The sequence below is a fragment of the Phascolarctos cinereus genome, unplaced genomic scaffold (genome assembly GCF_003287225.1).
Source record: "Phascolarctos cinereus isolate Bilbo 61053 unplaced genomic scaffold, phaCin_HiC Scaffold_5;HRSCAF=322, whole genome shotgun sequence".
Lineage (NCBI taxonomy): Eukaryota > Metazoa > Chordata > Mammalia > Diprotodontia > Phascolarctidae > Phascolarctos > Phascolarctos cinereus.
The window spans coordinates 247,405,945-247,431,132 of record NW_027555958.1 but is presented as its reverse complement, the minus strand read 5'-3'; the positions used below and the strand labels follow the sequence as shown (position 1 = coordinate 247,431,132).

Sequence of the window (25,188 nt, the reverse complement as noted above, 5' to 3'; positions counted from 1 at the left end):
TTAGAAGCCACCTGGAGTGGCCATGTGACCAATGTAATGACCAGTTCAATGCAGGAATACTCAACCCAGAATATTCCAGGGTTTGTAGACCTCTGTCCTGAGTTACAGTCAAAAGCCCAGAAAATTCAGCCCTCCCATCCTGAAAGAGTCAGGAGGTAACTCTAACATCAGCACCCTTAGTTCAGATTTCATGCTAGGCTGGAATGAGGCACTTGAAAGTCATTATACAGTTAAGAAAAGGAGGTTCACCTTGCCCTAACATAGAAAGGATCTGCAATGAAGATATAGACAGACAGTTCTTGCTTGTGTACCATTTTGTAGAACTCTACAGAAAGTGGTCTTTACTAATTCACTAATTAATTTAGCGCTCTATCCACTATGCTACCCAGCTGCTCTTAAAGAGAATCCTAGAAAGGTACATTTATTTGAAGAAGTGGAAGAAGCTATATGATGATATAATGCTAGCATGCTAATGTCAAAGTGTCTTGAAGATGAATAGATAAAACAGAGAACTTGTGGGATAGATTGGTTCTGTTCTGAGGATTTGAAGAAAGAAAAAGGAAAGAAGGGTAAAAGGAATACAGTAGTATACAAAAGAGGAATGAAAGGGTAGAACTGATTATTTTTCATAATTGGGTTACAAGAGAAGAGTTTACAAGCATAGGGGAAAGGACAAGGAGAATAGTTATGAGATGATCCTCATTCTTCTCTGAAAAGGACAAAGGAAGTAGCTAGGTGGCACAGTGGTTAGGATGCTGGCCCTGGAGTCAGAAGGATCTGAGTTCAAATCTGGCCTCAGATACTTAACAGCTGTGTGACCCTGGGCAAGTCATTTACTCCTGTTTGCCTCAGTTTCCTCATCTGTAAATTGAGCTGGAGAAGGAAATGGCAAACCACGCCAGTATCCTTGTCAAGAAAACTCCAAATGGCGTCACAAGGAGTCTAACACAACTAATCGACTAAACAACAAGACCCTAGACAAATCACTTCACCTCTTCCCTCATCTCTAAAATGGAAATAAAAACAATACATACTTCCCAGGGTGGTTGTAAGAATAAAATGAGATAAATTTGTAAAACACTTAGCATGGTTCCTTCCACATAGTAAGCCCTATATAAATTCTTATTCCCTTCCTCCGAACACAACACACACACACACACACACACACACACACACACACACACACAGAGTTGAATATAGAGATACCTAACAGCCTTTTTAAGGCTTGTTCATAAGAGACTTTGAGAGTGTCCTTGTATTGCTTCTGACACATGCCTTGTTCAAGTTCTCCATAAAATAGTTTTTTAGGTAAATGTAAGTTTAGCATGCAAACAACATGGCCAGACCATTGGGAGTTGCACTTTTTACAGCAGAGCTTAAATGCTTGGCAGTTCAACTTGTCTGGTACCTTATCTTGCCAGGTGAGCTTCAGAATCTTACTAAGACAATTCAAATGGAAGCAGTTCACTTTCCTGGCATGGCACTGGAATGCTGTCTAGGTTTCACAGGCATGCAACAATGAAATCAGCACAATGGCTCTGTTGACCTTCAGCTTGGTAGGCAGCCTCTTCTCTCCCACAATTTCCTTCAGAGCCTCCCTTAATGCCAAACCAGCTCTGGTAATGCTTGAGTTAATCTCATCATCTATGTGGACCAAGGTACATTAACTTATCCACAATAATCAAAATTTCTCCATTTGCTGTAACCTACGGTTCCACATATGGACATTACAGTGCTGGGTAGTGGAGAACTTCTGTTTTCCTTCCATTCTACCTTGGGCACCTCGATCTGTGAAATCACAAGCCAGGCTCAGCTCAGCAAATGAGTTTATAGCAGATGTCTGGGATATTAACCTCCCAAAATCCCAAGGAAAGGACAGAGTCCACACTTCTTCCTAGACTCTGGGGGCTGGCAGTCTAGTGCTGCCTCAGAGATAAGAGTAACTTGAAGACTGATTTAGGAGCTTTGAAGTTTCCCTGGAAGTTTAGCAAAAGACTTGCAAATTGTGGTCATCGACACATTCCCACAGGCCCATGAAACTTTTCTTTCCATTCACATCCAAAGTTAACCCCATCCTTCTCAGGTTACAAGTTTCAGTCCTAAAATTCTTAGGAAGGGGCCAGAGGCTGAGTTGGAGGTTATTGATTGCACTCGGACCCAGCCAGCCCATCCAAGCACTCATAAAAAGAAACTTGCACTCACACTTCTAGCCAGCATTCCATTTGTTTAGGACAGCTAGCACTCCAGAGAGTTTATGGTAAATTCCCAATCCCACTTCCAAACACCTGACCTCTACTTTCCTACCTTTATCTGTTATTTCTCTGGCCCCTAGCACTGGGGATAGACTCAGTGCTACAGTACTTCCCAACTGCCAATTACAGAATATTGATGACCTCTCAGACTGTGGGGAAGGGTAACATCATGGTCAGTTTTTCACTTCTTTTTTTTAAATTCCTATTAAACATGATTTCACATTACTGATGTTGGAGGTAAAAATTAGAACCAATAGAAGGAACCACCAGAAAGAGGAAACAAAACACAACAGAAGAAAAAAAATAGCAAATAGTATACTTCAATCTGCATTCAAACTCCATTCTTTCTTTGGATATGAATAGCATTTTCGATCATGAGGCCTTTGGAGATGTCTTAGATCCTTGTATTGCTGAAAAGGGTTGAGTCTATCAATATTAGTCATCTCACAACATGACTGTTACTGTGTACAACATTCTCCTGGTTATGCTCATTTCACTCAGCATCAGACGATAGAAGTCTGTCCAGGTTTTTCTGAAGTCAGCCTGTTCATCGTTTCTTAGAGCACAATAGTATCCGATTACATTCATATGCCACAACTTGCTCAGCCATTCCCCAATCAATGGGCATCCCCTCAATTTCCAATTCTTTGCCAACACAAAAAGAGCTGCTATAAATATTTTGTACATGTGGGTCCTTTTCCCATTTGTATGATCTCTGAGTTTTTCACTTCTGACAGTGCTATAGGCTGAAGGAAAGCCCTGGGAGGTGAGTGAATTTCTTTTTTTATCTGCTGGTAACTAGGCAGAGCAGTTTGCTGACAACACTTCCCCTCCATCCCAACCCGATTCTGCTATGGAAACTGCCTTGAAACACTTCACAGATAGCTCCAGCACTCTGGCACCCTGAAGGAACCATCCAGGATCTGGACAGCTATGCTAACATCCTGGATGCAATGGCCTGGACTACAGAACCTCTGAAAACACCAGAGATGACCCCAATCATGCCCTCACTTTTCTCCTACTTCCCTATTGTTGCCATCATGTTTCCCCCACTGAGCTTGTAATTCCCACTAGGCCACCATACCTATGTACAGAAGATGAAAGGGGCATCTCACTGCTTCTGGATCAATACCATGGGGAAACTTAGCTGACAAGTATTCTGGTTCCTCTCTAAAATATAGGATACAACTCAACATTACTGTCATCACAGAGATCAGGGTCATGCAATAGGAGAAGTCATGGATTTATTCTGGCTCCATCCAGGTAAGTAGTGGTGGTAGTGGTGGGACTGGCTAAAACAGTTATTCCAGGGTGGGTTTATAGCCGTCCTATGGGTTGGACTCCTGGTGAAAGTGGACACCTGGGTTTTACATCAGCTACAGGCTTCCTTGACAAGATCTAGCAGGTCACATTTCCAAATTTCACTTAGCATGAAAGGATGCAGGGTGCATTGTAATGACCTCAATAGCCTCCTGTTGTTCAGTCATGACTCTTCCTGGCACCATGGACCATAGCATTCCAGACACTTCTATCCTCCATTATCTCTGGAAGTCTGTCCAAGTTCATGTTCATTGTTTCCATATATCTATCTCTCTTATCTTCTGCCTTCCCATTTTTCTTTTCCTTCAATCGTTCCCAACATCAGGGTCTTTTCCAGTGAGTCCCATCTTCTCATGTGGCCAAAGTGTTTAGGCTTCAGATTCAGTATTTGACCATTCAGTGAGTAGCCTGGATTAATTGATTTGAGTATTGACTGATTTGGCCTCCTTGCTCTCCAAGGGACTCTCAAAAGTCTTCTCCAGCACCACAATTCAAAAGCAGGAAGTGATGGGACCAAGCTGCTAAGACCTTAGGTTTTTTGATGTTAAGCTTCAAGCCATCTTTTACATTCTCCTCTTTTACCCTCATCCAGAGGCTTCTTAATTCCTCTTCACTTTCTGCCTTCAGAGTGGTATCATCTGCGTATCTGAGATGGTTGATATTTCTCCAGCTTTTGATTCATTCAGCCTAGCATTTTGCGTAATGTACTCTGCATATAAGTTAAATAAGGTGACAATATACAACCTTGTCATACTACTTTTCCAATCTTGAACCAATCAGTTGTTCCATGCTCAGTTCTAACTGCTGCTTCTTAGCCTGAATACAGGTTCCTCAAAAGAAAAGTAAAAGGATACAGCACTCCCATCTCTCTGAGGACTTGCCACATCTTTGTTGTGATCCACAGTCAAAGGCTTTAGTGTAGTCAATGAAGCAGAAGTAGATGTTTTTTCTGGAATTCCCTTGCTTTCTCCATAATCCAGAGAATGTTGGCAATTTGGTCTCTAGTTCCTCTTCCTCTTTGAAAACCAGCCTGCCCTTCTGGTAATTCTTAGTTCACATATTGCTGAAATCTAGCTTGCAGTATCTTTTTTTTCTTTTTTTTTCCTTTGATGAGGCAATCGGGGTTAAGTAAGTTGCCCAGGGTCACACAGCTAATAAGCGTCATGTATCTGAGGTCAGATTTGAATTCAAGTCCTCCTGACTCCAAGGCCAGAGCTCTATCTACTGCGCCACCTAGCTGCTCCTAGCTTACAGGATCTTAAGCATAACTGCTGGCATGAAATGGGCACAATTGTTCAGTAATTTGAACATTCCTTGCCATTTAGGATTGGAACAGCTGATCTTTTCCAATCCTGTGGCCACTGTTGTGTTTTCCAAATTTGCTGGCATATTGAGTGCAGCACTTTAACAGCATCATCTTTTAGGATTGTAAGTAGCTCAGCTGGAATTCCATCATTTCCACTAGCCATACTATTAGCAATGATTCCTTAAGGCTCATTTGATTTTGGTACTGTCGGTAAGGTTTTCTTTGCAATGATACTGGAGGAGTTTGCCATTTCTTTCTCCGATGGATCACCTTTTGTCAGAACCCTTCCCTCCACCCCAGTTTCACTGAGCTATGCAAACCCCTCCACCACAAGACAGTAATCTATGGTTATGATAACTGCCCTGAGGAAGGCCTCATGGGGCTATTGTGAGAAAAATATATAGTGAATTGTAAATCTATAAACTGTATTATAACTATAAACTTATAAATATAAGCTTTGTGAAGGGCAAGCCCCCTGATGGAGAAGATTGAGCTACAAAAGTAGCTCTTGAAATCTGGGAAGGAAAAGGGCAGAGAACTGTTGGCAGGTGAGAATACCCAGAGAAAGGTGAGCCAAGGCCACCTGGGAAATTGTAAGGGATATGTCAAAGAGAACCTGAGGACAGTTAAATAGATGGAGATGCCCAGAGGGGTCAGGAAGTTGACTCTCACAGGGTGGAAGGTTTGTGAGGGGAAATCCCTGAGGAGGAAAGTGAGAAACCCAAAAGTGGCTCTTGAGACCTGGGAAAGAAAAAGGCGGGGAAATGCTAGTGGGTGGGGAAACCCTTTTACTCTGGGGAGGGTAGAAATATTTTTGACTCCAAGGTGTGTCTGTCACCCAAGCTTTGCCAGTGAGTGAAGGATCAAAAGCCAGAACTTCCATCAGAATTACAGATGTAGGGTTAAGTGAATCTGGGCTCACACAACTAAGCCTTTTTTCTGACATGAGAAGAAAGCTTAGAGAGAAGGGAGTGTATTAGCACCACGAAGTGGTGGCAAGGTAGCCTCTATCCCCTGGCTCCCAGTCAGGAAAAACATTTCTGGAGGCTTGGAATAACCAGCCCATTGAGCTACAGCATCACAGTATGAGTCTTTGCAGCCTGGAAGTGTGACAAGAGAAGAATTTTAGAAAGAGAAAGCACTCTGTTAGAATCAAGTTAGAGTGTGTCCTACTGTGGCTGATAAGACAAGCACGCAATGCTCTACCACAGGTTGGGCACAAATAGTCCATGTGAATATTTGGGGTGGACTCTCTAAATCTGCATCTCCCCTATCTTTTGAGCTGCTTCAATTCTGCTTTGCTCATAGAGCACAGCATCTTCTCTGATGTGGGCATGCCATGCTGAGCAGTCTCTGTGCCCGTGTCTTCCATATCACACAATCAATTCCAAAGTTCTCAAGAGAGACCTTGAGAGTGTCCTTGTATCACTTCTTCTGACCACCATGTGAACACTTGCCTAGTGGGGCAGTCTTGGGTTTTTTGCATTTGAACAACACTGGAGTTGAGCTCTCTGAAGTACAGTTTGAATGCTTGGCAGTTCAGTTTGAGAAAGGACCTTGGTGTCTGGTGTCTATCTTATCCTGCCAGACGATCTTCAGAATCTTCCTAAGACAATTCAAATGGAAGTGATTCAGGTTCCTGGCATGGCCCTGGTATACTGATCAGGTTTCACAGGCATACAATAATAAGGTCAGCACAACAGCTCTGTAGACCTTCAGTCTGGTAGTCAGTCTAATACCTCTTCTCTCCCCCGCTTTCCTTCGGAGCCTCCCGAACACTGAGCTAGCTCTGGCAATGCCAACATCAACCTCATTATCAATGTATACATCCCTGGGAAGTACAGTACCAAGGTAAGTGAACTTATCCACAGCATTCAAAATTTCTTCATTTGCAAATTAAATATAAAAGTATGTTGTAGGTATATAAAAAAAGAAACAAGAAACCCGAGTGCTCTGGGCTGAGGGTGAACAAGAGAACAGGAAAAGGGAGGGGTCAGGAGAGTGGGCGGAGAGAGGCAGGTCTAGTGAGCTTTAGGCATAGCTCCGTTGCCAGCTGAAAAATAGTCCATTTCCAATAGCTCTGTGTGTGTGTGTGTGTGGTTCGTTTGTTGTAAGAGAAAAAGCAGCGAGTTTAAGAGCACGAGGAGACCAATGGCCCCCACCCGCAGTGCCCCTTTCTGGTTCCTGACCACGCCGGGAATAGCTCTAGCGATCTTGAATGTTCTGGCTGTTTCATCAGGTGAGTTCAAGGAGCTGCAGATGAAGGAACTGAGCGTGCAGAACTTTCAGAACTAAGTTGGGATGGAAAATGGGGATGGACACATTCCGAGGCTTCGGGACGTTCAGGAAAGAACACTGAGTCCAGACTGTGGCCAGGGAAAATGGGGTAGGGAGTTAGACCCAGCCTAAGCCTGTAAAAGAGGGATTCTGCCACCTCAGACAATTGAATGAGCTGGTAGAGAACGTGACTGAAGCTGATAGGGCGGGTGTGGATCTCGTAGGACTAGACAGGTAGCAGTGTCTAAGATATATGGAGAGTTGAGGAGAAGTTCAAAGTGGGCAGAAGGCTGAGAAGTTGGCTGTGAAACACGTACAAAACGTATGTTCTAACCCAACCCTAATTTCGACTCACACTCGGACTCCGACTGCAACACTAACCAACCCTCCAGTTCCAGTCCTAGCCCTAATCCGGCCCAATAGATCAAGCGCGGGGAAGGGGGTGAGGGGGCGTAGACCACTGTGCTAAGTGTCGCAACTGAGGAAGTGACCACAGCCTCGTTCAAGATTCCCTTCTTGGAGCTTGACGGGCCCTGCAGGGGTGGCAGAGACTGCGGTTTGAGCTTCTCCGGCACATCCTGCTCCACTAGGGCTGAGCTCCCACGCTCGCAAGTTCGGTGCGCATCCTACCGGACCGCCGGGTGCTGTGGGGATTCCAACCTCGCACCATTTCCTGGATTGGGGGGAGGGGTGCCAATAGCACACGCGCCTCCACCCCAACCCCCTCAGCGCGCCAGACTTGAGTGTCTGCCTCAACTACTTACCTTGACTACGTTGCTTATAGCCTCCCTGGGCCTCAGTTTCCTTATTTGTAAAACGGGGGGCTAGATCCTAGGATCTTCGATTTAGAACAGGAGCTTTGAAGTCTTTGGGTCCCTGCCCTCTTGATTTACAGAACAGAAAACTGAGCCTCAGGTCTACAAAGCTATTAAGAGGTCCGAGGCAGGATTCGAACCCAGGTCTTTTGAGCGCTTTACCCACTATACTTTGCTGATGATCTGTAAGCACTCTGCCAGTCCCCAACGCTGTGATCTAGGTGCTCCATAAATGCATGTTCATCACTAAACTCTCTTCCTCAGTGAGGAAATAGCTCAGGCATCTTTTTTGGGGGGAAGGTGGTGAGGTTGGACAGTTCGTTTCTTCCCTCACCCCAATCAATGGGCAGAGATAGTCTCCTGTCCTGGTCCCTTCCTTTTTGGTGTGTAGGTTCTCCTCTCACCTTCCTCCCTCCTACGACCCTCGGACCTCCCCCACCTTCTCCCCACCCCCGCGCGCGCTGATTGGTCAGCTCCAGGCTCGGAGAAATTGACCCTCCGATGCTATAAACTACCAAGAAATAAAACACTTGAACTTAAGTGTTATTGCCTTTTCCCCTCGCTCCAAACTGAGATCCTGCCCCCTTTAAAATACAACTGTTTGGATGAGGTAATACTTGTGGTCGGCTGACATTCTGTCTGCTGAGAATATTGATTATTGGTGGTAAGAGTAAGGTAGGGTTGGAAGTAATTTATATTGTTAGTCCAGGAGGTGGGCTTGTGCTTTGGCTTGAATGGGATGGTAGAGAGAAACATCACAGTCATATTGGGCTAGATTTACTCCTCCTGCTATGGACAGCGTGAAAACTAATCTGGTAGAAAGTTGCCCTAAACTTTCTTCTTCACAGTGCTGTTGGGTTTAGGCCAGGGTGGAGGTGATAGTGCATGCTGTCTGCAGAGATCCGGGGCAACTCTGGCCCACGGTTTTATAGAGATGCTCTTAAATGATTACTCTAAATTTCTTAACTGATTTTGGAGGACCTAAAATGTTCATTTAAGCCACTAGACCATGCCGAATTTTTTTTTAATGGAATGAAATTTGGATTGTAGGATAAATAGAAGCTTTGTGGGGGTTTTTCTCTTTTAGTGTTTTTGTAAAAACTAAAATAAACCGTGAATTGTGCTTTTAAACCAATGACTACTTCGTCTCATAGTTTTATCATACAGAACTAAGTTGTCCTTGCAACTTAGCTGTGAGCAGTGGGAATAATGCTGCAGGTTCTTCCTGATTACAACTGTCAGAGCTTTTGGACAGTGGGAAGAATTCCCTTGCTTTCTTTTACATACATTCCAATACACTTATATTTGGCTCTTCTTAAAAAATGAAGCTTCTTAATTTTAGTAAACCAACACCAGGAATGATTGTTAACAGCATTGTTCATAATTATTATTATAACCTCAACATTCCACTGAAAAGTCTTTCTCCAAAGTTACCAATGAATGATGTCTTAGTTGGCAGGTCCAATGGTCTTTTTTTTTTAATTTGTGAGACAGTTGGGGTTAAATAACTTGCCCAGGGTCACACAGCTAGTAAGTATCAAGTCTCTGAGGCCAGATTTGAACTCAGATCCTCCTGACTTTAGGGCCAGTGCTCTATCCACTGTGCCATCCCACCGCCCCTTCGATGGCCTTTTTTTAATCTTCATACTTGAATTTTCTGCATCCTTTGACACTGTTGATGACCCTTTCCTTCCTGATACGCTCTTCTCCCTAGGCTTTCCTGGCAGTATTCTTTCTTCTTTCTCCTCCTACCTATCAGACCTGCTCCTCTTCAGTCTCCCTAGTTGAACACCAGGTAGGTGTTCCATTCCAAAGGGTTCTGTCCTGGGCCCTATTCTCCCTCTATACTATCTCACTTGGTGATATCATCAGCTCCAGTGTATTTAATTTCCATCTCTATGCTGATAGTTCTCAGATCTATCTATCCTACCCAAACGTCTTTGCTGACATTTAATCTCACATCTCCAACTGTCTTTCAGACATCTCAAACTCAATATGTCCCAAACTGAACTTATTATCTTTCCTTACTTAGGCTTGCAACCTAGGTGTTATCCTTGACACCTCACCATCTCTCACATTGATTATCCAATCTGTTGCCAAGCCCTATCAATTTCACCTTTGTAACATCTCTTGAATAAGCCGCCTTCTCTCCACTGATACTGCCACCAATTCTCATCACCTCACAATAGCCTCCTGGCAGGTCTGTCTGCTTCAAGTCTCTCCCTGTTCCAATCTATACTCCATCCAGTCATCCAAGTGATTTTCTAAAGTGCAAGTCTGACCATGTTGGGGGGAGGGGGCTCACTCAGTAAACTCCAGCGGCATCCTATTGCTTCCAGGATCAAATACCAAATGCTCTGTTTGGTGTTCAAAGCCCTTCATAACTTAGCCCCCTCCCAGTTGGAGTCCTCTTATACCTTATCCCCTGTTCTTTTATTGTTTGATCCAGTGACACAGGCCTCCTTGCTGTTCCAGGAACAAAACATGCCATCTTTTGGCTCTGGGCATTTTCTCTAAAGCCTGCAATGACTTCCTTTAAGTGTCAACTAAAATCCCATCTTAGAAGCCTTTTCCAACTCCTCTTAATTCTAGTGCCTTCCCTCTTTTAATTATTTCCTATTCCGTACATAGGTGGCACAGTACACAGAGTGCCAGGCCTGGGGAAGCCTCATCTTCTTGAGTTCAAATCTGGCCCCAGACTAGTTGTGTGACCCTGGACAAGTCACTTAACCCTGTTTGCCTCAGTTTGCCTCATCTGTAAAATGAGCTGGAGAAGGAAATAACAAACCGCTCCAGTATCTTGGCTAAGAAAACTTCAAATGAGATCACAGAGTCATACACAACTGAAAAATGACTGAACAATTCTGTACATAGTTTCTTTGTATATATTTGCTTCTTGTCTCCCATTAGATTGTGAGCTCCTTAGGGGCAGGGACTATCTTTTGCCTCTTTTTGTATCCCCAACTTTTAGCACAGTGCATAGTACATACTAGGCTCTTAATAAATATTGATTGAGTGAGTGAGTGGTGTGGGAATTGGTAGTTTGCTGTGACCTATTGCCTACCCCTAGAATTAACTGGAGGAGAGGCTTGGGAAGAAGGAGCAATATTGCCTTCTCACTTCCAGGAGGAGCTGGTCCTACTCCCATGTCAACTGAGTTTACTTCAATGAGAGGACAACTGACAAACTGAGTTGAGGGAATGAATGGATGAGTGGGGACTCTTTGTCATTGGTTGTGGGATCTAAGATTGCAGCATGGAGGAAGTGAGAAAGGTGAGGTAGGGGGGCCAGACTCAGCTCTCACTGAGGTAGAAAGGAGGAAAATGCATTAACAAAATAGAAAGAGAGTACATGTGAACTGAATAAGCAACTTAAGACAGAGGATGAACAAATAAACTGAAATAATTCGGAAAAAGGCAATTTTGAAAGAGGAGAAAAACTGGAAAACAGACTTAAAATGAAAGGCTAGTTCTTTGAAAAGATTAGTAAAACTAATAGACCTTTAGCTGATCTGACTTTTAAAATGGAGGAAAATCCAATTAACTGAACAAAAAATGAGCAATGTGAAATCTCAACAGAATAAAAAGAATTATCAGAGGCTATTATGCACAATTATGTGCCAGCAAAACTGAGAACTAGAGAGATAGAGGATTATATGCAAAAATATCTATGTAATAGGGAAAAGGTTTCAAGTAGAAGGTGGTATTTGAGCTGAGTCTTGAATTCTGTTGAGGCAGAGTTAGTTAGCATTTATTAAGTGCCTACTATGTGCTAGGCAATGTGTCAAGTTTTAGGTATACAAAGGCCAAAAAAAAAAACCCAAACCCCAAACTCACCAAAAAGCCAGTCTCTACTTTTATGTAAAAAATTCTTTTTTGTAAATTTTTTATTCATTTTAAATTTAAATACAAAGTGAGAAAAGAGAAAAAAGATTTCCATGTACACAGCAGAACATAAGAGAATTCAATATGAAACAATAAATTTCCATTTCAAGAAAACCTTTATAATAAATACTACATATTGTTTTCAAAGCTACCCAGCTTTGCTTTGCTTCCTTCTAGGTTTTCTTTTGTTCTCTGCTGTATACTTTTAACTATTCCTTCCATCCCCCAAAGAAGGGTACAATTGAACACAGATACACACACAGATCTCTATAACATACACATATATAGCCATATATGCTCATATACATATATGTAAAATCGTACCATACATATTTCTACTTGTCATCTCTTTCTCTGGAGCTGGATAGCATCTTCCTTCATATGTCCAAGTCTTTCCATTTTTTCCTAAATCAACCAGCTCACCATTTCCTACAACACAGCAGTATTCCAACATACTCACATACTGTCTGAGAGATTGTCTAATGAAAGTTTTTCTCCCAATTTTCTGCATTCCTTCTATTCATGGCCACATTGGTTTTGTTTATACATGAAATTTTTAATTTAACATAATCTAAATTATCCATCTTACATTTCAACAACACTCTCGTCTTATAATTTAAGGTCTAGTAAGTAAGTAAGGTCCTTCCTTTACATCTTTTTTCTCTGGTTTCTTTGAAATTCCTGACCTTTTGTTCTTCTAAATGAACTTTGTTATTATTTCTTTAGCTCAGTAAGATTTTTTTTAGTAATTTAGTAATTTAATTAGGATGGCATTGAATAAAAAGATTAGTTAGGTAAAATTGTCTTTTTTTTATTATGTTGGCCTTACCTACACGAACAATAAATATTACTTCAGTTATTTAAATCTGACTTTATTTGTATAAAAAGTGTTTTATATTTATGTTCATGTAGCTCTTGTGTCTGTTTTGGCAGGTATAATCACAGGCCTACTTTTTTTTCCTTTGAAGTATTTTGTTTTATTTTTGTGTTCCCATGAATTTCTTTTTTTTCCCTTAATGTATTTTATTTTTTCCCAATTACATTAAAGATAGTTTTCAACATTCATTTTTGTAAAATTTTGAGTTCTCTTTTCTTCCTTCCCCTTTCCCCTCCCCAAGACAGCAAGCAATCTGATATAGGTTATACATGTACATGTTAAACATATTTCCACATTAGTCATGCTGTGAAAAAAGAATCAGAACAAAAAAGAAAAAACCATGAGAAAGAAAAAAAAAGTAAAAATAGTATGCTTCGATATGCATTCAGACTCCATAGTTCTTTCTCTGGTTGTGGTTAGCATTTTTCATCATTAGTCTTTTGGAATTGTCTTGGATTATTGTATTGCTGAGAAGAGCTAAGTCATTCACAGTTGATCATTGTACAATATTGCTGTTAGTGTGTACAATGTTCTCCTGGTTCTGCTCACTTTACTCAGCATCAGTTCATGTAAGTCTTTCCAGGTTTTTCTGAAATCAGCCTGCTCATCATGTCTTATAGCACACTAGTATTCCATTACATTCATGTACCACAACTTGTTCAGCCATTCCCCAACTGATGGGCGTCTTCCAGTTTCCAATTCTTTGCCACCCCAAAGAGTTCATAAGCCTACTTTCAAAGAACTAATAGTGTCATGAGGAAGACAACAGGCAAACAACTATGTACAAATAGACATATATAGGATAAATTAGGAATAATCTCAGGGAAAAGACTTTAAGAAGATTGATTTGTGTGGAGGATGAACTGGGAATGGGGAGAGATTAAAGTGATAAAGGCATGCACCAGGGTGGTTCAGGGTCAGAAGAGAAAAGGGAGAGTATATGAGATATGTTATAAAGATAGAAATGGCAGGACTTAATTATGTATTGGATATAGGGGGAAGGTACGAGAGAGTGGGTGAGAGAGAGCAAAGAGAGTTAAGAATGACAGCTGATTTGTGAGCTTAGGTGACTTAATAAGAAGATGGTGATATTCTGCACAGTAATAGGGGAATTAAGAAAAAGGGGGAGAGTTGGGGAAAGGATAATTAATGAGTTTAGTTTTGGACATATTGAGTTTAAGATGTCTAACAGACATCTAGTTTGAGATATCTGATAGGCATTTGAATATGTGGACATGGAGTTCAGCAGAGAGATTAAGGCTAGATAAGTAGATATAAGAGTCATCTGCATAGAAGTAATGATTGAAACCTTGGGAGATAACGAAATTACCTAGTGAAACAGAACAGAGGGAGAAGAGAACAGGGCCCAGGACAAAACTTTGGGAGACCCCTACAATTAGCAGGCATGATGTGGATAAGGATCAGCAAAGGAAACAGGAGTGGTCAGAGGGGTAGGAAGAGAACCATGAAAGAAAAGAGTATCAAGGAAAAGATGATCCAATGGTCTCACAAGCTGTAGAGAGGTCACGAAGGATGAGGACTGAGAAAAGACTATTGGATTTGGCAATTAAGACATCATTGATAACTGGAGAAATCTTTTCAATCGAATGATGAGTTCAAAAGCCAGACTGTAGGGAGTTAAAAAGAGATTGATAGGAAAGAAAATGAAGACACCCATTGAAGACTGAAGCCAGAATGTAAAGAATTAAGAAGGGAGTAAGAAGAAAGGTAAACGAAGGAGTGCCATGGAGGACAGCCAGTGAAAAGGGACAGATGAAAATTAAACCCAGAGGAGCTGATGAGATCACCAAGAGAGAATATAAATTGCAAAGAGGAGAAACAAAAGACAGAGCTTTAAAGAGTAAGACATGGATGATTATCCAGCAAAGAGACTGAGAAAGAATTGTCAAATATGGAAGAGAAAAACCAAGAGAGAGCAGTGTTGTAAAAACTCAGAGGAGAGAGAATATCTAGGAGTAAAAGATGGTTCTTATATTTTCATGTTCTTAAATTACAAAAAAAAAAAGGCTGGAGAGATAGAGAGGCAGATTAAGGGGAAAATGACAAATGGAGAGAGCTGGAGAGGACCTTCATAGTACTTCTGAACAAGGTGAACTAGTGGGAAAAATGGAGTCCTGGGATTAGGTTTAGGGAAATTAGGATTAGGGTAAAGAGAACTATCCTCCCACATATAAAAGAAATAGCAGCTTCCACTTGTAAGGAATGTTATCCAATGTACAGGATAGAATCATACACAGAAAATAAGCTTAGATTGGGTCTCACCTATAGTATGCCCACACATGTAAAAGGAGTGCTTATCTGTAATATACTAATTGTCTTGGGTGTAACAATAATATATTGTTTAATTGGCTAGTTCTTTTTTAATGAATTATTTTATTTTTTAGTTTTCAATAATCACTTCCATAAGCTTTTGAGTTTTCCATTTTTCTCCTCCTCCTTTCCCACCTCCCTCCCCAAGACTTGAAATCTGATATAGGCTCTATGTATACATTCATATTAAGCCTATTTTCTTTTCTTTTTCTTTTTCTTTTTTTTTAGGCAATTGGGGTTAAGTGACTTGCCCAGGGTCACACAGCTAGTTAAGTATCAAGTGTTTGGTCTGAGGCCGGATTTGAACTCAGGTCCTCCTGACTTTAGGGCCAGTGCTCTATCCACTGCACCACCTAGCTGCCCCATATTAAGCATGTTTTCACATTAGTCATGTTGTAAGGAATAATTAGAACCAATGGGAGGAACCATGAGAAAGAAGAAACAAAACAAAACAACAACAGAAAAAAGCAAATAGTATGCTTCCATCTGCATTCAAACTCCACAGTTCTTTCTCTGGATGTGGATAGCTTTTTCCATCACTAGGCCTTTGGAGATGTCTTAGATCCTTGCATTGCTGAGAAGGTCTAAGTCTGTCAATGTTAGTCATTGCATAACGTGGCTGTTACTGTGTACAATGTTCTCCTGGTTCTGCTCACTTCACTCAGCATCAGACCATTCAAGTCTTTCCAGGTTTTTCTGAAGTCAGCCTGTTCATCATTTCTTATAGCACAATAGTATTCCATTACATTCATATACCACAACTTATTCAGCATTGCCCAATTGATGGGCATCCCCTCAATTTCCAATTCTTTGTCAACCACAAAAAGAGCTGCTATAAATATTTTTGTCCATGTGGGTCCTTTTCCCATTTGTATGATCTCTTTGGGATACAGCCCTAGAAGTGGTATTGCTGGGTCAAAGGTTATGCATTTTTATAGCCCTTTGGGCATAGTCCCAAATTGTTCTCCAACATGGTTGGATTATTTCACAACTTCACCAACAATGCACTAGTGTTCCAATTTTTCCACGTCTTCTCCAACATTTATCATTTACCTGTTTTGTCATGTTGGCTGGTCTGATAGGTGTGATGTGGTACTCAGAGTTGTTTTGATTTGCATTTTTCTGTCAATAGTGATTTAGAGCATTTTTTCAGGTGACTATAGATGGCTTTAATTTCTTCATCTGAGAACTTCCTGTTTATATCCTTTGACCATTTATCAATTGGGGAATGACTTGTATTCTTATAAATTTAACTTAGTTCTCTATATATTTTAGAAATGAGGCCCTTATCAGAGATACTGGTTGTAAAAATTCTTTCCCAGTTTTCTGCTTCCCTCCTAATCTTGGTTGCATTGGCTTTGTTTGTGCAAAAACTTTTCAATTTTGTGTAATCAAAATTATCCATTTTGCATTTCATAATGTTCTCTGTCTCCTGTTTGGTCATAAATTCTTCCGTTCTCCATAAATCTGACAGGTAAACTATTCCTTACTCTCCCAGTTTGCTTATAGTATCAGCCTTTATATCTAAATTGTGAACCCATTTTGACTTTACTTTCATGTATGGTGTGAGATTTTGGTCTATTATGCCTAGTTTCTGCCATACTCTTTTCCAGTTTTCCCAGCAGTTTTTGTCAAATAGTGAGTTCTTATCCCAGAAGCTGGAGTCTTTGGGTTTATCAAATAGTAGATTACTATAGTTACTGACTGTTGTGTCTTGTATGCCTAACCTATTCCACTAATCCACCTAAGTGGCTAGTTCTGATGGGAAACTTGGTTTGGTGCTTGAAATCCTCTCAGCTAATTGACCATTGTAGCAAACCAAAGCTAAACTATCTGAATGCCATTCTTCATTTGCAGCACCCCTTCCCAAGTCCTCAGTTAAGTGGCTCAAGTTCACTTGAAGGAGTTCTCTTATTAGATCCATGGGATATTGAAGATTTATAAACTTTCTCTGTGTCATGAAGATTTAGGTCCTCCTTTCCTTCCCATCTTGACTTGTGCTGAGGAAGAGGAATGTTTCCCTTTAAGGGCAAAAATCTCTCCTCTCTCCAATTGACCCTGGGTAAAATCTGTGACCACTGGTTTTCCTTTTCTTTTATAAGTTTATAAACCAGGGAGTGACAGAAATCAGTTGGAGAAAGGTTTGTGGGGATGTCCACTACAAGAAGCTGATAAGGTAACACAATAGACTTCTCTTCCTTTAACTCCTCTCTTCTCCAGGATGAAGGGGAATTAGTAAGTGTATGTTTGGATAGTTAATGGAGGGCCTCTCATTGGCTAGAGATGAAAGAAGAAAAAGGAAAAAGGAAAAAAACAAGTGTCATTAACTCATGTGTGTGCTCATGATCAGCTCACTCCCCAATCAGCTGCTTCCACTGGCACCATCTTGCAGCTCTCACTCATTACCATCCACCATAGTAAGCCACAAGAGTCTCAGAAATTGAAGTGGAAAGTACCTAGAGAAAGAGCATTTCACTCTGATCCCTTAGTCTGTTTTCTACTCTTCCACATAGCTTAACAAGATGGATTTAATCTTTCCTCCCAGCATCCTCTCTAAGGCCACCATCATTAGTTCTGTGACCCCTGGGTAAAAGTCTGCTTGGTTGCCATAGCTACTTATGACATCCTGAGACTCCTTGGTAGTGTTCATTAAAGTGGCATCATGGTGTATTTGTGTATATGTACTGTTTTATGCTATCTTCCCTCTTACTTCCAATATAGGCTAAAATATAAGCTCCGGTAGGGCATAGACTATTCCTCTTTTCTTTCTGTAGCTTTGCTACAACACAGCACTTTGCACGTAGTAGCCTCACAGACCTGGATAAAGCTTGGGCTAATATGTTGGCACACTCTGGAAGAGCATTCCCATTGACTCTGTTCCATGCAAGCCTGGGCATGTAAACAATTGTTCCCAAAGGAAGGAGAAATGGGAGTACTCAACTGGATTCTATATTTTGTGCAGCTATCTAAACAATGTATTGGAAGTGGCAATTTGTTTCAAACAATTTGAAAACATTTGGAGTATGGGATCAGAGGTGAAAGAATCACTTCTGAGCTTGCAAGAATAGGCGAGTTTATCAGCCTGGAGAAGATCAATGTAATAGGCGCATGGGATAATTATCCAACTGAAATGCCTCACACCTTTTACACATAGCATATGAATACTTACTCTCTGGGCTGGCTTAAATTGCTCTAAATCAGTACAAGTCTAGGTTTCCAGAGCAGAACCATCTTGTGGACCTTTCTTAGGTCCTAGGGATAAATTTGTAGGGGGAAGTAGTAGTAACTTTGTAGTGGTAAGTAGGGGGAATACAATTCTCTCTACTCACCACTGTAGCTCTTGAGCCTCCACCAATGTGCTTCCATTTACATAAAACTAGCCATTTATAATAATGACACATTTATATGACAATAAGTCAAAAGAAATAAAGCCAAGGTACTCAAAGATTAAAGCAAATGCATGAATAATAAAGCATATCACAATTCATACATATAAACTTGGTCACATTCTCACTTTACTGATGCACTCAATATCTGTGAAGAAGAGTGGACACACAGAAACCTTCCAAGGAGGCACATGACTGAAGAAAACCCATATTTTTGAGGCAATTCACAACTCTAGACTTGGAAACTTTGATTATTACTATTTTTTTTTTTGGTCTCAGGAACAGTCCATTAAAGTTCCTTGATGAACACAGCTTTGGTTTTGAACAAATGATTTCATTGCTAGATCCTTCATGTAATTAACACCTCACTCGGCACTATGTCTCAGCCAGAGTAGTTAATCTGTTAGGTGACTCCTGGTTCTCTGCTTCCAAAATATTCCTGTGTTCAGTTGAATTTCATCCTTAAGAACAATTTTATCAATTCTAGATTCAAGTTTAGCTGATGCAATTCTGACATCTGTCCTTTTATCTGTCTTATTATTCTGAGTTCAGACTGGGTCCTCTCTGTGAACCTTATGATTAGGAACCCAAAATCTCACTTTCCACCTATATTCAGATAAATTACATTTATCCTTTAATCATAAAACAGTTCTGATCTCCATATCTCATCAGGATACTATAACTTTGTCACATTCAAAAATGAACCATACAGGACAAGTAGGTGATGCAGTGGATAGAGCACCAGCCCTGGAGTCAGGAGGGCCTGAGTTCAAATCCAGCCTCAGACACTTACTAGCTGTATGACCCTGGGCAAGTCATTTAGTCCCAATTGCCTCCAAAAAGAAAAAATAAATAAAACACAATCTCAGAAACTCAACATCAGGGTAACTATAGCTCAGAACTCAGGACCTTGTATGAGCAAGATGAATAGGGACTACTTTTCACTTTTATCTGTTTCCCTTTCATCAAGTGCTTGTTGAATGTTAGATGAAAATAGCACAGTGACACTTGGAGGCTAGAACCAGAGCGTATATTTACTGATGTATTGTTCTTGTCTTTCTCAGGGTCCCAAAAGCTTTGGTACAATTTAACTGCAAACTTCTACCCTGAACAGAAACAGTTCTCATATATGATCCATGGCTACTTAAATAACAGGAAAATCCTGTCCTGTGAAGTCAAGTGTCAAAATGTAGATTGGAAGTTGTTGGAAAAAGTAGATATTGAATATCTCATGAAACAGGAGAAGGAGCTGGCAGAAATCCTTTGGATCATTTATCAAAAAACTGAAAAAAAAGAAAGTGAGTATGAAGTTTTTTTGTGTGTGTTGGGATGGGGGAGCTGTATAATCACTATGGAACCTACGTGGCAGACATAAGAAAGTATCAGATACAGTGTAGTAACTTGTTGCGGTCAGGATTTTATACTCTCCAGGTCATTCTGGGCTGTGAGCTCCAAATGGACGGCTATACCAAAGGCTTCTGGAACTACAGATATAATGGACAAGACTTCCTCAGTTTATCCCTGGAGAACCTGACCTGGACAGTAGCCACTCCGGAGGCCCAGGAAGTCAAGAAAACTTTAGAAAAAAATAAGTCTCAACTGACCATCTGGGCCTATATTCTGGGGCACTGTGCTGCTGATCTCAGGAATTACCAGAGGCAGAATCCGGAGAAGACAGGTATTGAACACCTAGAGACAGGTGCCTCCACTCACAACTTGCAAAAACTTCCCTAATCTTGCCTCTGGTTCTGTACCTGAGCTCTAAAGGTGACACAGGGTAGTGTTCTGACTTAAAGTAGCTTTCTTTATTTCAGAGACAGCAACACCTATCTTATATCCACGTGGTTCTACGACATCTGGGAACATGCCCACTGGCACTAACGATAGAGCTTTCACTGGAATTTTTACTATCATCTCCATCATAATTCTTGTGGTTGTCAGGTATGGGGAGTCATAAGAGCTTTTCTAGACCTTTAAACATGAAACTTCCTTGGTCCTTTTTATTTTTATTTTACTTTTATTTTATTTTTTTGGTGAGGCAATTGGGGTTAAGTGACTTGCCCAGAATCACACAGGTAGTGAATATTATGTGTCTGAGGCCAGATTTGAACTCAGGTCCTCCTGACTTCAGAGTCGGTGCTCTATCCATTGTGCCACCTAGCGGACCCCCTTGGTCCTTTTTAGCCTATCTATCTCCTTCCAACTCAGACCTCTCTTTTCTGTGTGAAGAGTATAAAAGTCCATTGTCCAGTATTTACTATTCTTTTATATATATACATATATGTGTGTGTGTGTATTTTTTTTTTAGGAATTGGGGTTAAGTGGCTTTCCCAGGGTCACACAGCTAGTAAATGTCAAGTGTTTGGTCTGAGGCTGGATTTGAACTCAGGTTGTCCTGACTTCAGGGCCGGTGCTCTATCCACTGTGCCACCTAGCTGCCCTAGTATTTACTATTCTAAATAACATGTTGCTCTTCCCCTTGGACATATTTCCTTAATAAATTAATTCCTTAGGTGACCCTCCTCTTATTCATTTCCAGAATGTGAAATCCTCTTAAGAAGGATTCAGACAATTATGTTTTTTCAGGTAAGTTTTCATGGGGCCTTGGAGGAGGTAATTGATGGTAGTGAAGGCAAGGAACAATTCATTTTTGAGGACTAGGAACAGTATACTCTATTATAGAACTCTTCCAATTACTATTGGACAAGGGTATCTGCACAGGAAGTTCAGAGGGACAATGAATTGAACAGGAGATGAAGAGCATCTTCGGTGGCTCTGGTAAAATTGCAAAGCTCTTTTTCTGACCACTCCCCTTCCCCATTTCCCCCCAGTTTTTAAGAAAGTAAAGGCCCATGTTTTTAATACTAACATTTTAAGGGTTCCTACATGGCAACAGAGCATGCCGTACCGCTGCCTCTGAAGCACTAAAAATGAGTATCACACGCAGGGTAATAGAGACAGGCAGATGGTGAGTATGAGCAGGCTGCAATATATAGCCAACAAGGACTTTTGAAGAAGAATAGGGGTAAAAGCCTTCATCGGACAACTGTATGATAGAAAGAAAAGATGGATTGGTCTTATGGCAAGAGTAAGGTAGATAAGCAGAGTACTCTACTGGTGTCTTTCAGACAGGAGGAGGCAAGGAAGGCCCCTAGCCTAATGGGTGGACCTCTTGAGGTGAATTTTTGGGAGGATATGGATATGAATCCCACAGAACAGGAAGGCACGAATGGGTAGCAGAAGGTTCCTCAGATTACTTATGGTCAGCTCTCCTTCCTAAACTCAGGTAGCCTCAACATCTAAGGTAAGAGGTGACAAAGAGTGGTACCCTGAGGGCCTGACTTCTTGGGACTGGTGCTGGTTCATGAGGTGTCATCAAGGACAAGATTAGAAGGCAAAGGCCAACAATAAAATACCACTCTGCTGATCTCCCAACTCCCCCTCCACCAAAAAAACCCAAAAAACAACTTCTGTCCTGGCTCCTTGACCTTCCTGCCCCCTGTATTTGTGTGTTATATATCTGAGGCTAGATTTGAACTCAGGTCCTACTGAATCCAGGGCCAGCTCTCTATCCACTGCGCCACCAACTGCCTCCTTTACATTATTTTCCATCCTGCACTTTGAGACACAATAGTCCATCTCTCATCTCTATGCCTCTGCATTGGCCATCCCCTATGCCTGGAATGCATTCCATTTTTATCTCCATCTCAAAGAGTTCTCTTTTTCCTCTAAGACGTAGTTTAAGAAGCATCTTCTGCATGAAGCTTTTCCTGATCTCCCCAACTATTGGCACCCTCCTTCCTAAACTATCTCATATTTAGTTACTCTGTGTGTGTTTCTATGCTGTATGTTTTACATGGATTTATACTCCATTAGAATGTAATATATTGCCAGAAGGGATTGTTTCTTTCTTTGTCTTTATAACCCCTGCACAATAACTGGCACATAGTAGACGCTTAAATACTCATTTGTTGATTGGAATTAGAAAATGTCAGACTAATTTTAATTCCTTTTGTTCAGGATTATGCAACTGGTAGATCAGGAGAATACTTTCTAGGTAGTTTATATAGATTTTAGTGAAGTATTTGATAATAATAACTGTATTTATATAGCATTCAAGGTTTGCTAAACACTTTATACATATTTTCTCAGCATCATTAACAACCCTTGGAGGTAGGTACTATTCTCCCCATTTTATAGGTGAGTAAACTGAGGCAGACAAGTTAAGTGCCCTGGGTCACACAGCTTGTAAGTATTTCAGGCAAGTTCCAACTTGGATCTTCCTGACTCCAGGTCCAGTGACTACTCATTCCCCGTACCACCTAGCTGCCATTTGGTAGAGTATCTCATGCTTCTTGGTGGAAAAAAGTGAAGGGAGAGGTGTAAGCTAGATGTAAAACAGTCTTATGGATTTGGAATTTGTTGAATGGCTGGACCCAAAGAGTAATCACTAATAGTTCAATGTCAATTTGTCAGAAAGCCTCTGGTGGAGAGCCTCTCCAGAGAGAGGCTATGTTTGGCCTTGTGTTCTTTAACACACTTGTCAGCGCTTAGGATAAAGGTATGATGGAATGCTTTTCAAATTTACAAGCAATACAAAGCTGACAAGGTTGGCTGACATAACCAGATAATGAGCCTAAAGCATTCATCTGAATCAAATAAGGAAAATTCCAATCAGAACCAATGTAACTTCTTGCATTTAGGTTCAAAAAATAAAATTCACCAAGATCATATGGTAGGGGCATGGTAAGACAGAAGTTGATCTGAAAAAGATCTGGGGGTGTTAGTGGAGCAATATGATATGGCCAGCCAAAAAGGCTAATACAATTTTAGACTTCATGAAGAAATGTATAAATTACAGGAATAAAGAGGTAAGGGTCCTGCTGTGCTCAACCCTGATAAAGATCACATTTGCAGTATTAGATTCTGTTCTGGGGGACATCATTTAGTATGGATATTGATAAGTGGAAGAGGGCCCAGAGGAGAGCAACCAGAGTGGTGAAGTGACTTGATTCTGTCATATCTAGATCAGCTGAAGGAAATGGGGATGGTGAACCTGAAGAAGAGAAGGTTCAGAGGTGGGGAGAGGGGGGCATAACTGTCTTTGATTATTAGAAGAGGTTTCCTGTGGAGGAGGGATTAGATATGTTCTATTAGGCCCCAGAGAGGAAATCCAGGAGCAAATGATACAAGTTGCAAAGAGGCTAATTGACATTTGATGTTGGGGAAGAGGGGGAATGAGCACTCCACCTAAAGTGGGGTGTATATTGTAGTGGGGGCTCCTTTTCAGGCTTGAATTAGACTAAATGGCCTCTAAGTTCCCTTCCAACTGTCAAATTTTATGGTTCTGTGAAATGTTGGGTGGAGCCAACCACTGGAACGTTCTAAGAAGTTTTGGTTTCTTTCTGTAGGTGATGAGAAGCTTTTGAAGGTCTTTGAGCAATGGAACAAGGAGCCACTCTGCATCAAGAAGGAACATAACTGAATAGAAATATATGGAGTCTTCTTCCATTAGATCAACCCTTCTCCAGAAAACTCTTCTCCAAGGAGCCATTTAAACAACAATCCTGTCACAACAACATTCCTGTTGAAATGGGGAATTGAGCCACTCTCCAAAAGTCTTAAATGGTGGATAGAGCCCTGGCCCTGAAGTTAGGAGAAGCTGAGTTCAAATCCAGCCTCAGACCACTTGACACTTACTAGCTGTGTGACCCTGGGCAAGTCACTTAACCCCAATTGCCTAAAAATTAAAAAAAAAGTCTTAAATGACAACCAGCACTCTTCTAATTCCCTATCAGTACTGTACTATGAGGGGCAGCGAGGTGTGACAGTGGATGGAAAACTGGGTCTGGAGTTAGGCAGGAATTGAGTTCAAATGAAGGTTGAGACGGTCAGGAAGAGTCGTACATGACTGAACAGCAACTGTGCTGTAAATCTACCTGCCAACTTGTCTTCCCCTCTTGTGTCTCTGCTCTTCTTTTCTTTGTATTCTGCCTATAGTAAACACCTATTGCTTTTTAATTTTTTCAACTTTCCTTATTGTTCCTAGGTTCAAGTTGGTTTGAATGTAAGCAAAGGCTAGGGAAGCAGAAAAAAACAAGGTAGGGATGAAAGTGACACAGCTTGAATTCAATTAAATAATTCAACTTTTTTTTTAAAGAGACTGCTGTCTGGGGCAGCTAGGTGGCGCAGTGGATAGAGCACCGGCCCTGAAGTCAGGAGGACATGAGCTCAAATCTGGAATCAGACCAAATACTTGATACTTACTAGCTGTGTGACCCTGGGCAAGTCACTTAACCCCAATTGCCTAAAAAAAAAAAAGAGAGAGAGACTGCTGTGTGCAGACATATTGATGGATATTAGGAGAGATACAAAATTTAAATTTAGTTAGGGCCTTTGCTCTAATTGAACTTATAGTCAAACATAGAAAATTGTAATACATAAAAAGGACATTAGAATTGTTACCACTTTTCTCCCACTGGTTCTAATTCATCTTTACAACATGACTAATGTGAAAATAGGTTTAATATGAATGTATATGTAAAGCCTACATCAAATTACATGCAGTCTTGGGGTGCGGGGAGGGAAGAGATGAGAAAATTTGGAACTCAAAATCTTATGGAAGTGAATGTTAAAACTAAAAATAAATTACAAATGCTTGGGGAAATAGAAGAATTGTTACCACTGTCTAATATATATATACACACATATATACATATACATATATACATATATATTTT

General features: G+C 40.9%; 1 protein-coding gene across 5 annotated transcripts in view; it reads left to right on the top strand.

Moving 5' to 3' along the window:
* Positions 1-24,469, top strand: part of LOC110199312 (MHC class I-like protein MILL2) — a 41,069-nt gene extending 16,600 nt beyond the window's left edge. Inside the window, exons 2-7 of one of the 5 annotated variants that reach the window (XM_020974100.2) lie at positions 3,434-3,515; positions 19,513-19,746; positions 19,863-20,126; positions 20,248-20,389; positions 20,988-21,034; positions 23,860-24,469. In XM_020974100.2, the coding sequence (XP_020829759.1) occupies positions 3,491-3,515; positions 19,513-19,746; positions 19,863-20,126; positions 20,248-20,389; positions 20,988-20,994 (672 nt within the window). In that variant the 5' untranslated portion in view covers positions 3,434-3,490 and the 3' untranslated portion in view covers positions 20,995-21,034; positions 23,860-24,469. Of the gene's footprint in view, positions 1-3,433; positions 3,516-6,893; positions 7,118-19,512; positions 19,747-19,862; positions 20,127-20,247; positions 20,390-20,987; positions 21,035-23,859 lie in introns of those variants that run through there. The other 4 variants (XM_020974099.2, XM_020974096.2, XR_002321972.2 and 1 more) reach the window with 4 other exon arrangements.
* Positions 24,470-25,188: the final 719 nt, after the last annotated feature.